Raw genomic sequence first — 16,012 nt, 5'->3', positions numbered from 1 at the left:
CTGATAAAAATGGAACTTCAAAAAAGGAATTCTTTTGATTCAAGCATCTCTTTCTCAACTCAGCAACTTGAAGTATTAATCTTATATTTAATATACCAAGAAATCACATCTGATCATAATATATATCAATACCCTCTAATATATATCAATATTCCCCTTCTTTTATCTATGCAAAACAAAAAATAATAGTAATTAATCCTATAAATCTACGCAGTTGCTCAAGAATTAACTATTCTTCTTAATCAACGATTTCTTATATAGAGAGAACGGCCCTCAGAAATTGCAAATACTAATTTGTTAAGAATTAATCGAATTGAAGTCATAGTGTCATCGTTGGCAGGAATCGATATATTCGCAAGATCTGGGTCACAATTTGTATCGACTAAAGAAATAGTAGGAATCCCCAAAATGGCACATTCCCGAAGAGCTATATACTCTTTTTGCTGATCAAGGACGATCACAATGTCAGGCAACCTCGTCATATATTTGATCCCGCCGAGATATCTTTGCAAGGTAGATAATTTTCTCTTTAAGATTGCCGCATCTCTTTTTGGGAGATGGTGGAATTTTCCCATTTTTTCTTCTGCTCTTAAGTCTCTAAATTGAGAAAGTCTAGTTTTGGTAATCGACCAATTCGTTAACATACCGCTGAACCACTTTTTATTAACATAATGACAACGAGACCTTATTGCAGCTGATGCTACTAAATCCGCTGCTCTTTTTTTGGTACCAACAATTAAGAAGCTTTTTCCCTGACTTGCTGCATCAAAAACTAAATCACAAGCTTCTGATAAAAAACGAGCTGTTCTAGCAAGATTTGTAATATGAGTACCTTTACGCTTTGCCGAGATGTAAGGGGCCATTTTGGGATTCCATTTCTTAATACCATGACCAAAATGAACTCCCGCTTCTATCATCTCTTTCAAATTGATGTTCCAATATCTTCTTGTCATTTTTTCCACACTTCCTTTTTATTTTTTCTTTTTTCGTCTTACCATTACGGAATTAATTTCTTTTTGAAGATTAAGAAAGAGCCGAAATAGCTTGAAATAAATAATAATTGTTCCGATGGAACCTTCTACTCATAATTGACCATTGATACACGGTATAAACATAGCCTTAATGAATTAACTGACTTCTTTTACTTATTCAAATACAATTCAAATACAATTCAAATTCAAATACAAAATCGAAAATCAGACCCGTTAGCATTCTAAGGTCAAAAGTATAGTTTAAATTAAAGTAAAAAAAATTGCTTTATGTATACTTAAATCGTATAAATAGGGGTAAACGGGGTCTCTGATGTTTCATAGAAATTGTTTGTTACGTCAGAATCAGAAGAAACTAATTCTGTATGGAGAAACAAAATATCTCTCATTTCCGACGCGAATAGATTTTTTTTTTGAATTTCGAAATAAAGGTTCTTGTCTTGTGGGGAACGATGCACAAATTTTTGGAATCCGGTACCAACAGGTATAATCCCCCCCAGAACTACGTTTTCTTTCAGGCCTTTCAACCAATCAATACGACCTCGTAGGGCAGCTTTTGCTAAAACTCGAGCAGTTTCTTGAAAACTTGCTTCAGATATGAAACTTTGGGTATTCAGGGAAGCCCTTGTTATTCCCAATAAGATTGCCCGATAATAGATCGATTCATCTAAAGCCCGCCCTGCTCGTTCCGCTCGCAATAGTCCTATTAATTCCCCAGGTAAAAAAACATTAGACATTCCATCTTCGGAAACCCTTACTTTTGATGTTACTTGGCGTATAATAATTTCTATATGTCTATTATGGATCTGTACCCCTTGGGATCGATAAACCTTTTGGATCTTATTAACCAAAGAGATACGACTTTGGGCTATGGTTAGCTCAGCTCCAATCAAGAATCCCCAGGGAACCCCAAGAATTCTTGGTATACGTTCATTCCAATCCTCAATTCTCCTTTCGAGATTCGGCGATAGTGAATCAATTGAACGCGCTTCGAAGATTTGTTCTACTTTTGGAAGACCTTGCGTTATATCACTGGATCTCGATTTTTCATATATAAACGTAACTAACCTATCTCCTTTGTAAAGGATTTTTCCATAATGACCATGAACAGTTGCTCCTATAGTGGCCAAATAAGGCTTAGCTGCTCTTAGAACAAAGGAGTCCATATTAATAATGAAAATTTGACCAGATTTTTTTATGTGTGATTTAAATAGACATAAATTTTCACAAATAAATTGTCCAAGGTGAATTATTGCCAATGTCTCTTCCCATGAGTCATGATGGAGAAAGTGCCAATTCAAATGGAATGGCTCCAACATGATGTTACTGTCAAAATTCGAAATCCTTTTATTTTCGTCTATTAAAGAGTATTTAAGTCCTTGAAGTACTTGGAAGGTTTGTTTCAAATTGTCAAGGAACAAGTATTTTTTTAACAAGATCTGATTATGCGTTAATAAATAGTAAGATGAAGAAAAATTCGATATACTAGGTACAATAACGCCTAAGAGCCCAAAAATATCTCGAATAGGAATTCTAGGATTCGATTCTTTTACCGCATTGGGATATTTCGAATTCTTGAATAAACCAATTCGAGAACAGTTGGATGCCAACAAAATCATCAAAGATGGATATTCTTTATTTCGATTCAACAAGGTGCCAATAACTTCTTGATGTTGGCTAAGTGATTGAATCTTCGCCTTGGAATAAAAGGAATTGGTATTGTTGCGATCTAACCTATTATTGGGAATCAGTCCTACACTTGTCCTATCATACCTTCTTCGTGTATACGAAATAGTAGACTTGACTAACTCAATTCTTAGGAAATCGCGAATTAGATCGTTTGTTCTTACCTCAACAAGAGAAGCACGAGCCCCCTCTTTTTCTTCTTGTTCCCAATTCACTACTAAGCAAGTTCGAACGAATTGACTATTCGTGTGATAAATTCTTTGAGTTAACTTGCTATTTTCATGAGAAATAAAATTGACAAGTCGAAGTTGGAGATTATCCTCTTCTTGCAGGAGATCCTGCGGGAAAAGTGTTGCTAAATTTCTCCCTTCGTCCATTTCATATGCGACTGCAGGTCGAACCGAAACAAAATACTTTTCCTTGCTTTTGAGAATTTTTTTCCGTTGAACATAAACCCAATTTTTCCTTTTTTTTGATTCCTTAGAATCTTTTTTTTCTCTTTCTGGTGGTATCAAACTGCCACCTAATATCTTATCCGCCTCTTCAGGAAAATGAATATCTCCGGAAAAGATTTTGAGTTCTGTATGGCTTTTTTTTCTCTTCACTCGGACCAATCCACCTAGTCGACTTCTTGTATTTTTTGTGAGTTGTGTATCGACTCCAATAATACTATTGTCAAGTACCTTTAGGGATGAGGATCTCGGCAAGATATGCAGTTCTTGAAGAATGAAAAAAAACCGATCTACTTCTTTTTGGTATTTTAGACTAAATTCTTTTGTTCCTCGATGCTCAATAAAACCCTCTTTTTTTAAGATAGAATCTTCCTCCGGGCTCCCATATTCGTCTTCTGAGTCTTCCTCTGAGTCTTCCTCTGAGTCTTCTTCTAAAGTCCCATATTCCTTCTCTGAGCCATCTTCAGAGCTCCCATATTCTTCTTCTGAGTCTTCCTCTAGGATTTCATATTCGCCCTCTCCCTCTCGGGTCCTATATTTGTTCTCTAGGCTCCCATATTCTTCCTCTGAGTCTTTCTCTAGAGTCCTATATTCGTCCTCTAGGATCCCATACTCATCTTCTAGGGTTTCATATTCGTCCTCTAGAGTCCTATATTCGTCTTCTAGGATTTCATATTCGCCCTCTCGGGTCCTATATTTGTTCTCTGGGCTCTCATATTCGTCTTCTGAGTCTTCCTCTCGAGTCCTATACTCTTCCTCTCGGGTCCGATATTCTTCCTCTCGAGTCCTATACTCTTCCTCTTGGGTCCGATATTCTTCCTCTAGGGTCCTATATCTAAATTTAACAATTCCTGAACCCCTTTTATCTTTTCTGTATCGTGGATCGTCAAAATAAGCAAAAATAGTATTTCTACGTAAAACACCCATAAAGGGTATTTCCATTGAAATACCCAAACAGGATATTCGCTCTTTTTCTTGTTCTTGATGATATTGTAATGGAACGACGAACCTATTTCTTCGCTTTTTCGCCAACAAATCCGAATTATCTTGAAGAATAGAAGGATAGAAACAATTCCAATGACCGTTGGATACGATTCGATCTGGCGTTAAATAATCAAGAATTTCCCTATCTTTTTTACCAAAAGTATCCAACAGTCTATGGCTTACTTGATCATTAGCCATTGAGAAGTCAAAGATATATCTTCCATCAACAGAAAAAGAATAAGTATTCATTTGATCTTGATCCTTGTGCAGTGAAAAGGATGCTATACTGGATCTGCACATACTTACTGACAATATCCATAAATGGCTTGTTTTTGGTAATCGACGAAGATTACCATATTGATATTCGGGCGCATGGTAAACATCAGTACTCCAGTGCATTTCCCCGTCTGATTCGGAATAAATATGCTTTTGTACCTTTTCTTTAAAATGCAAAGTGGACATTCCGGCACGAATCTCCGCAATTACTTGTTCAGATTCTACATATTGATCATTTTGCACTAGAATCAAGCTTTTCAACGGAATATTCACACTATGTAGAATATCCTGACTCTGAATAGTTACATGCAAGTCTATATAGCATAGAAAAGCAGGCTGCCCATGACGGGTACGTGTGGGGTGAACCAAATCCTCATTGAATTGGATTTTTCCATTCGAGGGGGATCGTATAAGGTCGGCAGTACCCCCTGTGAATACTCCACCAGTATGAAAAGTTCTTAATGTTAGTTGAGTCCCCGGCTCCCCAATTGATTGACCCGCAATAATACCTACAGCTTCCCCCAATTCGACCAGATCCCCATGAGTGGGACTCCGCCCATAACATAATTGACAGATCCAAGATGTGCTCCGGCAAGTAAAGGGGGTTCTAATATATATTGGTTGTGCTCGAAACGGTTGTGCTCGAAAGGCAGTTATGAATCGATTGACTAATCCAATTCCAATATCTTGATTTCGAGAAGCAATGCATCGTGAACCAATATATATATCGTCTGCTAATACACGACCAATTAGTGTTTGGACAAAAAGTTTTTCCGTCATCCCATTTTGAGGACTCACAGAAATACCTTGGATAGTACCACAATCTCTTCTACGCACAATAATATGTTGAACTACTTCAACAAGTCTACGTGTAAGATAGCCAGCATCCGCTGTTCGTACAGCAGTATCTACAACCCCTTTTCGGGCTCCGTAGCAGGAAATTATATATTCTGTCAAAGAAAGTCCCTCGCGTAAATTGCTTTGAATAGGTAAATCAATCATTTGTCCTTGAGGATCCGCCATTAACCCTCTCATACCTACTAATTGGTGTACCTGAGATGCATTTCCTCTGGCTCCTGAAAAAGACATTAGATAGACTGGATTAGAAGGATCCGTTATTCGAAAATTCGAATTCATTTCTTGTTTCAAATATTCACTTGTAGCATACCATATCTCAACGGATTGGCGTAATTTTTCTACCGCGTGTACAGCTCCATAATAATAGTGTTTCTCCAAAAGAAAACTCTGTTGTTCCGCGTCTTGGACTAACCATCCTTTAGAGGGTATTGTTAAAAGATCCTCGATTCCTAAAGAAATCGATGTAGTAGTGGCTTGATGGAAGCCCAGAGTCTTTATTTGATCCAGTATATGGGATGTATATCCCATTCCGAAATGATCTATTAATCTGCTAATAAGCCGTTTCATAGCAGTTCCGTCTATCTCTTTATTATGAAAGACCAGGTTGGCCCGTTCTGCCATACATAAGTACCCCCTTTTTTGGCTGAGTAGGATTCGACAATTGCTGAGTAGGATTCGACAATGGGCCTGAGTCAGTGATTCGAAAACTTAATTTACTCCCTTTCCTCAATCTCAATCTGGATTTGCGCGGCAAAAAAGATGGTACTAGCGAAATCGGAATGCCCCCCGAAAGGGGCATCGCCGAATTTAACTTCCTTGTTTAGATAGTGTATGAATAGGCCCGACTAAATCCTTGTACGGCTTCCTCTATTTCTCTATAAAAAGAAATATGACCAAGAGTGGTTCGAATGTATATAGAACGGATTTCTTTTTTTCTATTTCCCACTACTAGATAGTGGGCATAAATCTCATGATAAGTCCCAAAAGATTCATATTGAACTTCAATCGGAACTTCTCTTGACCCAACGATGCGTTGATCTAGTTTCCATCGGAGCCACAAGGGACTGTTTAAACCGATTCGTTTCTGTCTATAAGCTCCCAGTGCATCATAGGAACTAGAAAAATGGGGTTCTTTATCTTTTGTATACTTATAATAATTGTTATTATTGTAGTTTATTTTTTTATTTGGAGAGTTTCCGCAACTATTATATCTATTTGCACAAATACCTCGACGGTTTCCAATCGTTAATACATAAAGTCCGATAAGCATGTCTTGGGTTGGCACGCAAATAGGATCTCCAATAGCGGGAGACAGGAGATTCATATGAGAAAACATAAGTAAACGGGCTTCCGCCTGAGCTTCCAAGGATAAAGGTAGGTGAACAGCCATTTGATCCCCATCAAAGTCCGCATTGAAACCCTTACACACTAATGGATGTAAACAAATAGTACGTCCCTCTACTAAAGTGGGTTGGAAAGCCTGTATGCCTAATCTATGCAGGGTAGGTGCTCTGTTCAACAGTACAGGATGTCCCCGCATAACTTCTTGAAGTATTTCCCATACAATGGGTTCCTTTTCCCAAATTTTCCTTTTAGCAATCCTGACATTAGAAGTAGCACGTTTCGTGATTAAATCGCGAATTACAAATAGCTGAAAAAGCTTTATTGCTATCTCTAGAGGTAATCCACATTGATGTAATGAAAGCGAAGGACCCACAACAATGACAGAACGCCCCGAGTAATCGACCCGTTTCCCAAGCAGAGTCTCGCGAAACCTCCCCTCTTTACCCTCAATTACATCTGAAAGTGATTTGTATACTTTATTGTGACCATCCCTCATCGGTTGCCCGCGGGACCCACTATCAAGAAGTGTATCCACGGCTTCTTGTACCAATTTTTCCTGGCACATTACTAAATCTGCTGGTGCTAATTCACTTCTTTTTAATAGATAGGCAAGGTTGTTGTTCCGACGGATAACTCTCTTATAAAGTTCATTAATATCTGAAGTCACTACTTTATCCCCAGATCTATAAACAATGGGTCTCAATTCGGGAGGAAGAACCGGTAATAAGCACAAAACCATCCATTCTGGTTCTACATTTGTTTGAATAAAATGTTTCGCCAATTGCATGCGTCTAATCAAAAAAACTTTTCTTATTCGTCTTTTTCTATCTTCCCATTCATCTCCACTATACCCCTCGTCTTCTAATTCCTTCCATTCAACCAAAGAATTCTCTATAATAATTCGCAAATCTAAATCCGCTAATTGTTCTCTAATAGCACCTGCTCCTGTTGCAATTTCCCGATTTCTAAATGTTGCAAAGCCTGGGGTAGAAAAAAAGGGAGAAATACTGTGGTTACAGGATGAAATTTCATCTTCGAATAAACCCCGTAATCGTAAGAAAGTAGGTTTTTTAGCGCTGGGCCTAGCAAAAGAGAAATCACCATATACTAGGCCCTCCAATTTCTTAAGGGGTTTATCTAAAAGATTTGCAATATAACTAGGAAGACCTTTCAAATACCACACATGAGTCACTGGACATGCTAGTTTGATGTATCCCATTTGATATCTTCGTATCCGAGAATCAACAAATTCTACCCCGCATTTTTGACAAAATCTTTCGTCTTCGTTTTCAGCTACGCTCGCTCGAGAGTTTCCACAAGCACAAATTCCGCTTTTTATGGGTCCAAAGATTCTTTCGCAAAACAATCCATCTTTTTCTGGTTTATCGGTTTTATAATGAAAAGTGGAGGGCCTTGTGACTTCGCCAACGACTTCCCCATTAGGTAGGATTTTTTTAGCCCAAGCCTTTATTTGTTGAGGGGAAACGAGTCCAATTTGAAGTTGTTTATGTTTATATTGGTCAATCATAAAATAGAAATAAGAAAAAAATTTATATTTATTCCGATCAAACATCCTCCCTATTAACCCGGAAGTTCTTCTCAGATACAAGGAAATGGTTCAGTTCTAGAGCCAAAGATCGTAGTTCTCGAACGAGCACTCGAAAAGATTCTGGCGGATCCTCGTGATTAGGCACTCTTTTTCCCCAGATCGTAGCATTAAGTATTTCTTGGCGAGCTATAAGATGATCAGATTTATAAGTAAGTATCTCTTGTAAAATATGAGCAACACCAAATCCTTCTAAAGCCCAAACTTCCATTTCTCCTATTCGTTGTCCCCCTTGCTTGGCTCTTCCTCTAACGGGTTGTTGGGTAACAAGTGAGTAGGGCCCAGTAGAACGTCCATGAATTTTCTCATCAACTTGATGAATTAATTTTAAGATATAGGACTTCCCTATTAGAACAGGCTGTTCGAAGGGATCTCCTGTTCTTCCATCAAATATTCTGCTTTTTCCCGGGTACTCGGGTTCAAATACCCATGGATTTTTTGTTTGTTTACTGGCTTCATATAATTCCGAAAACACAAGTTTTCTTGAAGCCTCTTGCTCATATCTCTCATCAAAGGGTGCTATTCTATAATGTTTCTTTAGCAGATCCCCTGCTAATCCGAGCGAGCTTTCAAATATTTGTCCCACATTCATTCGTGAGGGTACTCCTAAGGGATTGAAGACCATATCAACAGGTGTTCCATCTTGCAAATAGGGCATATCTTGCCTAGGCAAAATTTTGGAAATGATCCCCTTATTCCCGTGTCTTCCGGCTACTTTATCCCCAACTTTGATTTCACGTTTCTGTAAAATATATACACGAACCATTATGTCAAAGGGGTCCCTCTGGATCCATTTCACATCGATAACGCGCCCTCTTCCACCTATAGGTAGTTTGAGAGAAGTTTCTTTTGAAGTGGATACCTCAAGACCAAAAATAGCCCGTAATAATCCAGCTTCCGCGATATACGACGATTCGCTCGCTATCTGAGGCGTTAATTTACCTACTAAAATATCGCCAGTTTCTACCCAGGATCCCAACCTCACAACTCCATTTCTGTCCAAATTGCGGAGTAAATGTTCTTCTAGATGTGGTATTTGTTTAGTGATTTTTTCAGCGGAGCCTTGGCTTGTCGTATCCGTCTGAATTTCATATTTTCGGATGTGAAAAGAAGTATAAATATCCTCATATACCAAACGTTCACTAATTAGTACTGCGTCTTCAAAATTGTAACCCTCCCAGGGCATATAAGCTACTAAAACGTTTTTTCCTAAAGCAAGTTCCCCGCCAACTGTAGCTGCTCCCTCCGCTAAAATTTGCCCTTTTTTAATGGATTTACCCCGCGGAACCCGAGGTTTTTGGTGCATACAAGTATTTTTGTTAGAGCGTCGATGGGCAACTAAAGGAATACTTATGGTCTTCCCACTACTTGATAAAAGGATCTTGTGACTATCACTAGAAATGATCTTTCCCTCGCGTTCGGCTATAACGGAAACCCTCGAATCTAGAGCTGTTTGTCGTTCCAATCCAGTTCCAACAATGCACTTCTCGGACCGAGAAAGTGGAACTGCTTGGCGCTGCATATTAGAACTCATTAAAGCCCGATTCGCATCATTATGCTCAATAAAAGGAATGAGAGAACCTCCAATAGAAAAATATTGGAAAGGAAAAATACTTCTAACATGAATCTGTTCCCATGCAATAGTCAGGAATTCTTGACGGTATCTAGCTGGAACAACCTGTTCTTCCTGAATACCCTGATTCAAGGACAAAGAATTTCCTGCTGCTATCATATAATATTCATCTCTATTTGGTGATAAATAAACTACCTGTCTCTCTTTTTTTTCTTTTGCTTTCTCAGATATTTCATAAAACGGACTCTCTATAGATCCCCACCAGTGATCAATTCTCGCATGAATAGCTAACGATCCGGTAAGTCCAACATTGATTCCTTCGGACGTGTCAATTGGACAAATACGCCCATAGTGACTCGGATGAATATCTCGGCTACGAAAACTTGCAGTTCTCCCCGTCAATCCTCCAGGACCCAAACAACTCACTTTTCGCCCATGAACCGTTTGTGTCAATGGATTGGTTTGATCAAAAACTTGAGCTAAGGGGTATGTGCCAAAAAAGGTCTCATAAGTAGTAATTAATAAAATCGAAGTTGAAGTTGGAGTTACCAAAGTTTGTGGAGTCGGTTTCGATTGACGTATGAATACTCTACGGATAGTTTTTTGAACCGCATGTTGTAAACGGCCAAGAGCCAGTCCGAATTGATCTTGTAACAGATCTGCAACCGAACGAATACGTTTATTTTTCAAGTGATTCATATCGTCATCGTCAAGTATACCCGTTCCAAATTTCATTCCAATCAAATGATCCGTAGCGGCCAATACATCTCGTGGTAACAAGAATGTATTGTTCTGAGGGATATCAAGATTCAGTCTCCGATTCATATTTCGTCGACCAACTCTTCCTAATTCACATTTTTGTTGAAAAAATTTCTTTTGTAATTCCTCGCATAAGGACTCCGAAAATACCAGGTCCCCACCTACACAAGCAAATTGTTGATAAAACTCCAAAATAGCTTTTTCTTTTGACTCAATCCTCTTCTTCTCCTTAGCATTCGGGAAAGACAAGAAAATTTCGGGGTAGGAAACATTATCTAAAATTTCTCTTAGATTCGAACCCATAGCTGATGATAGAACTAAAATAGATATCTTTTGTTTTCTACTCACGCGAGCCCATATCCTTTCTTTTTTATCAATTGCTAATTCCGACCTTCCTCCCCAATCTGATATTATAGTACCGGTGCATATAGAAATTCCCTTATGGTCTAATTCCGAGCGGTAGTAAATACCAGGACTTAGCAATATTTGATTGATCACAATTCGGTATATTCCATTTATTATAAAGGTTCCTAAGGAATTCATTATAGGAATGTTTCCAATAGAAATGGTTTGCTTTTGCACATCGAAACCAAAAATTAATCTCGCGGATACATATAATTCGGAAGAATAGGTGAGTGATTCATACACAGCATTCCTTTCTTTTATCGAGGGTTCTAGCAATTGATATCCTTTCGCAAATAATTGAAATGAAATTTCGTGATCTGGATCTTTAATTGTGGGAAACTTCTCAAGTTCTTCCGCCAAGCCTTGATTAATGAATCTACAAAATCCCTCGAATTGGATCTGACTAAATCCGGGTATTGTGGACATTCCCTCATTTCCATTCCGGAGCATTTGAATCTTAAGTTTCCTATTTATAGAAGAAAAATTCCATTATCAGCTCACTCTTCATCAATCCCTACGGATCAATCTAGCAATCATGGAATCCATATTCTGTTTACTGAATCACATGAAATTCTAGGGAACTCCACATACGTATTTCATATATGTATTTCATACATATGAATAGAGACGATTTCGACGAAAGTTCGAATTTAGCAGGGGTCGAAATGGAATAAAAATGAATTGATAAAACAGTCCTAGAAAAAAATTCTGCCACTTAAACTTTATGATATTCTAAAAAGATTGGATAGCAAAGATTTCTCGTTTTATCTCCTTTCTATGAAAGGGATAAAGCCATAATAATTTATAAGCACTAGAAAGTTTTACTTTAGTTCGATTTAGAATAGCACGCTTAGTTTCTTTTTCAAAAATAAATAATTTGAAGGGTCTTTTTTGTTTCGTAGTAGTAGAATTGCTAGAAAATAAAGGATTTCGTTGTAGAATCCAAAAATAAAGATAAAGTACTTTATTTTTGAAATACTTGCCAATCTAGTTATCCACCTATCTACATATCCTTTCTTTTATCGTAATTGCACTTAGGTGGGCCAAGAAGGGCAGGGTATAATCTATATCAGAGCAAATTCCCTCTTTTTTTTATTCAAGATATTTAATGCAATGAAAAATTAAAGCACGATTCCCCATAGGGATATGTACATAAGGGGGATCTGTAGATAATAATGCTGTTCGGACCTGGAGTTTCCCTATATACAGATTAGGGAAACATTTATTCTTATTCTATTTTATTATGCCATTCAAAATAATGGGGGGGGAATACCGATTTAAGAGTCGTTCACTACTGCAATTCAAAAAAAAAAATTATATTAATTATATTATATTAATTATATTATAGTTAATGGTTCTAATTTGTTCTGAATTTTGCAGCCTGCGACTGGAAATCCACTTTTTCTTCTTTGTCATCTCAATAGAATAGAAAGAAGCGGGAAGTTTTCTAGTGTTAGCAATGTGTGTTTTAAGATAGAATCCATCGAGGAGAATAAGCGAAACTGGATCCAAAAAAGCAGAAATCGATTTTTTGAAAAAGATTCGAAAAAAGAAAGTAAGTAGAATTAGATTCAAGATAAAAGAAAAAAAGGTTTTAGTAATTAGTAAAAAAATGTGGATGAATACTTGCTCTTTTCTCGATTTTAGATCGGATTTTTTGGCGGCATGGCCAAGTGGTAAGGCAGGGGACTGCAAATCCTTTACCCCCAGTTCAAATCTGGGTGCCGCCTGATCAATAAAATACTTAGGATTTCAATAAAATACTTAGGATTATAGTACTGATCAAACTCGACAAATTCGTACCCCCCTAAGTTGGGGCACGAGAGTAACTAGGTTTGGCGATACTGGATTTTGAGAATCCATACCATAGTTCTACCCTTAAACTAGGGTTTGTTTTGTGGGCAGTGGCCCAAACGGCTACCAATAGGGATGAGATAGCGTTTCCTTATTCTTTTATTAATTTAAATCGATTCGATTCGGGAATTTAAAACTACGAGACTAAGATGTCAGAAATCTTCGTAGCCAAAGGTCCCTAAGGGGCAGTCTTTTTTCAATCTAAGATTGAAGAAGGGACTTTGCGAAGAAATAGAAAGATTTCCTAATTATCATACATTTTATTTATCGTACATCTTACTACATACACTTAGTACATCTTATGCTACCTACATACACTAAAGTAAAGGCTACTGATTCTGTCGAGAATTAGATTGAATAGGCTGATCAAAAATCCATTTTTGGATTGTGGATAAGACCTCCTTACTCTTTCATAGAAAGATAGAAAGCGGGGCAGCAGTAGGGTTTAGGTCAAAAATAAAAATAAACATGGGTAAGTTAGGTATCCAATAAATATTTATTTATCCTAATTTTATGGTATATTCTTACGTCCTTTGCTTATAAAAAAGGTAACAAACGAAAGAAAAAATCTCTCTATTCCCGCGTCTTCTATTCAGAGCATCCCCTACTCTTTTTTAGGGAAAGAGCGATGTATCATATTTCTACTTAATGCTCTCCAATTCTACCAGAAATCATATAAGAATTTGTTAGGAGTAAATTCCTTTAACGGATTCATCCATAGTCTTAGGGCAGAATAGAATGGCCTTTTGACTCTGTACCCTTGATTCCACTATGATTATTGATCAATAGTAGAAGAATTCTTTCATAGAAATAGGAGACATAATTTACATGGATATAGTAAGTCTCGCTTGGGCTGCTTTAATGGTAGTCTTTACATTTTCTCTTTCGCTAGTAGTATGGGGGAGGAGTGGACTCTAGGGATACTACCAATTGATTGAGTAGTCGAATTGTAGTATCAACTCTTTTCTTTAATTGATCGTTTTGCATTAATAATTTTGCCAAACTTTATTTTTTCTTTCTTTAGTTTTGTTTCACTCTTGTAAGAAACTCTTTTAAGAAAGTAAGAAAGAGTCGTTCTATTCTACTATGTTCTATTCCAGTATAATAGAATAGAAAGGGCAATTATAGTAACTCATAATTTCTAGTAGAATAGAAATTATGAGTAAAAAGAAAGTTCTATACATAAGAAAATTAGAACATAAGAAAATTAGACTTTCTTACACGAAGCTATTCACAACATATCGCACATTTTCCATTTATACTATTTTCTTATTCTTAGAAAATTTTTTATGTTCTTTTTTTTTTTGAAGGATCTCGATTGAAGCATCTTGCACCTTTTTTAAGCATGAAAGATTCGTAGGTTTTTTCCTTTTACTTTTTTTCTTTTACTATAGTCTATTCTAGTCTATTCTCGTATTATTTTTCTCCCCCTCCTTGGATTCTTTCAATGAAGAATTATCTTCGATTTTTTTGATTTTGACTTGATTGAAATTAAGTGGATGCAGTGAAAAAAGAAGTTGAATTAGACTACTATTTCAATCTACTAATCGATTCTATGTAGATTCAAGATAATATAATAGAAAGAATCTAAAGTGTGGTAGAAAAAACTATATGTAGTTCTACCACACTTTATGATTCCAACCAGACCCTTTCATTTAAGACTTGGATTTTTTATTTTCTTTAATCCCTTTTTCATTTCTTCAATGATTAATTGGAATTCCTATTAATCATTTTGACTGGCTGTTTTTACATAAATAATAAGTAAAAAGGCAGTAGGGACTAGAATGAACAATGCTGTAGCAATAAATGCGAGAATATTGACTTCCATAACTTCTTTATTTTTTTTTTTCACAATAACTCGGGATGTAATCCCATGGAGAGGAAAAAGGGGTATCCTGTAAATTCAAGGGGAGGACTTGCATTCTGATAATACTGAATCAATTCAATATTATGAATATTGGATCTATCAAATCAATTCATGGTTGATAGTGGAATAATATAACATAGGAAGATCTCTTATCCATACTAAGACCAAAATAGGTTTTTTGATTGCATTCGAAACCCCCTCTATTCTATTTTTCATTCTTTTCTACTTTTGCTTTTCTATATGTATAACCCAAAATCTTTCTTATCTTATCCAATTTCCCTTCCTTTTTCTTATAGTTATACATACAATTATGTATGTATTATATGACCAACTTTCTATGGGTCACATAGACATCCCAATAAGCAGTAGAAGTAGAAATGAGATGGAGAAAAGAGGATCTTAAATAAAAAGGATCCCATATTTTAATTTAGGAAAAAGAGCGTTTGCTTGGTTTTTATTTTATTAGGTTACTATCAATATACGCTTTTTGGGGTCTAAAGATGAGAGCAAATCCATAAAAAAAGGAGTCGGCAAATGGAGTGAGAATGAGATGGATTCTTTCCAATTATTCATTGAACATACACAAACAAAGTTGGAACTAGAAAATGGAAGGGGTGCGGTTTAACCCCCAAAAAGTAACTAATTAGATGAAATTCATTCTCTAACAATAAACGAATACGGTTTATGTATGGATTCCGGTAAAATACCGGTACTCGATTTCATAAGAGTCGAATAGGAAGTTAAGATGAGGGTGGTATAATCATAAAAATAGAGTAGTATCCTAAATTATACTAATCCACGTATGATATGTATGCCTTTCCTTATGCACCGGAAGTAGTGAAAAAAAAATTCTATACTGCACTGCTCTCTTTTTACTGAGAAATGCAAAAAAAGAAAAGTGAAGTAAGGGTGCCCCATAGATATTTGATCTTGCCTCCTGTCCCCCCCCTTTTTTTTTCATCAAAAATTTCCATGAAAAAAGGAAAGATGAATTTGTCCATTCATTGAACCCTAGTTCGGGACTGACGGGGCTCGAACCCGCAGCTTCCGCCTTGACAGGGCGGTGCTCTGACCAATTGAACTACAATCCCTGCGGGGTGTATGGCATGCCTATTCTTAAATAGAAGATTCGATCCGTCTGTCGTGCTCTAAGAAATAGACGAATCATATACTACATACCCGCATATCCTATGTGGGTATAGTGAGAGTGGCATAACTAGTATGTTGCGATTTTTTATCCCTAAAAATAAACGATAATCCGCCTTTCCATAAGAAAAGCTCTTTTCTTTGTCTTTTCTTTGTAAGATAAAGAATCAGAGAGATATGGATTAGAAATCAATTTCCCCGTTTCTCTTTATC

The 16,012-nt window shown here is 36.8% G+C and overlaps 6 protein-coding genes and 2 non-coding genes across 8 annotated transcripts, besides 2 other annotated features; 2 read left to right on the top strand and 6 right to left on the bottom strand. All coding sequences in view use genetic code 11, as the record gives it.

Moving 5' to 3' along the window:
• Positions 1–16,012: part of a sequence feature (JLB, junction IRB-LSC) that runs on past both edges of the window.
• Positions 1–16,012: part of a sequence feature (large single copy region; LSC) that runs on past both edges of the window.
• rps2 (30S ribosomal protein S2) lies at positions 243–953 on the bottom strand. The gene has a single exon. It carries the CDS (start codon positions 951–953, stop codon positions 243–245), a length of 711 nt encoding a protein of 236 aa, YP_009421735.1.
• Positions 1,268–5,866, bottom strand: rpoC2 (RNA polymerase beta'' subunit). Its single transcript has one exon. It carries the CDS (start codon positions 5,864–5,866, stop codon positions 1,268–1,270), a length of 4,599 nt encoding a protein of 1,532 aa, YP_009421734.1.
• Positions 6,066–8,117, bottom strand: rpoC1 (RNA polymerase beta' subunit). The gene has a single exon. It carries the CDS (start codon positions 8,115–8,117, stop codon positions 6,066–6,068), a length of 2,052 nt encoding a protein of 683 aa, YP_009421733.1.
• Positions 8,155–11,382, bottom strand: rpoB (RNA polymerase beta subunit). The gene has a single exon. It carries the CDS (start codon positions 11,380–11,382, stop codon positions 8,155–8,157), a length of 3,228 nt encoding a protein of 1,075 aa, YP_009421732.1.
• trnC-GCA lies at positions 12,592–12,662 on the top strand. The gene has a single exon. It is a non-coding gene; the product is annotated as a tRNA-Cys (tRNA).
• petN (cytochrome b6/f complex subunit VIII) lies at positions 13,615–13,704 on the top strand. The gene has a single exon. The coding sequence runs from the start codon at positions 13,615–13,617 to the stop codon at positions 13,702–13,704; it is 90 nt and encodes a 29-aa protein (YP_009421731.1).
• psbM (photosystem II protein M) lies at positions 14,510–14,614 on the bottom strand. Its single transcript has one exon. The coding sequence runs from the start codon at positions 14,612–14,614 to the stop codon at positions 14,510–14,512; it is 105 nt and encodes a 34-aa protein (YP_009421730.1).
• Positions 15,671–15,744, bottom strand: trnD-GUC. Its single transcript has one exon. It is a non-coding gene; the product is annotated as a tRNA-Asp (tRNA).

This window comes from Miscanthus floridulus, assembly GCF_019320115.1.
Source record: "Miscanthus floridulus complete chloroplast genome, cultivar PI295762".
NCBI classification, from domain to species: Eukaryota; Viridiplantae; Streptophyta; class Magnoliopsida; order Poales; family Poaceae; genus Miscanthus; species Miscanthus floridulus.
This window is presented reverse-complemented; position numbering and strand designations above follow the sequence as displayed.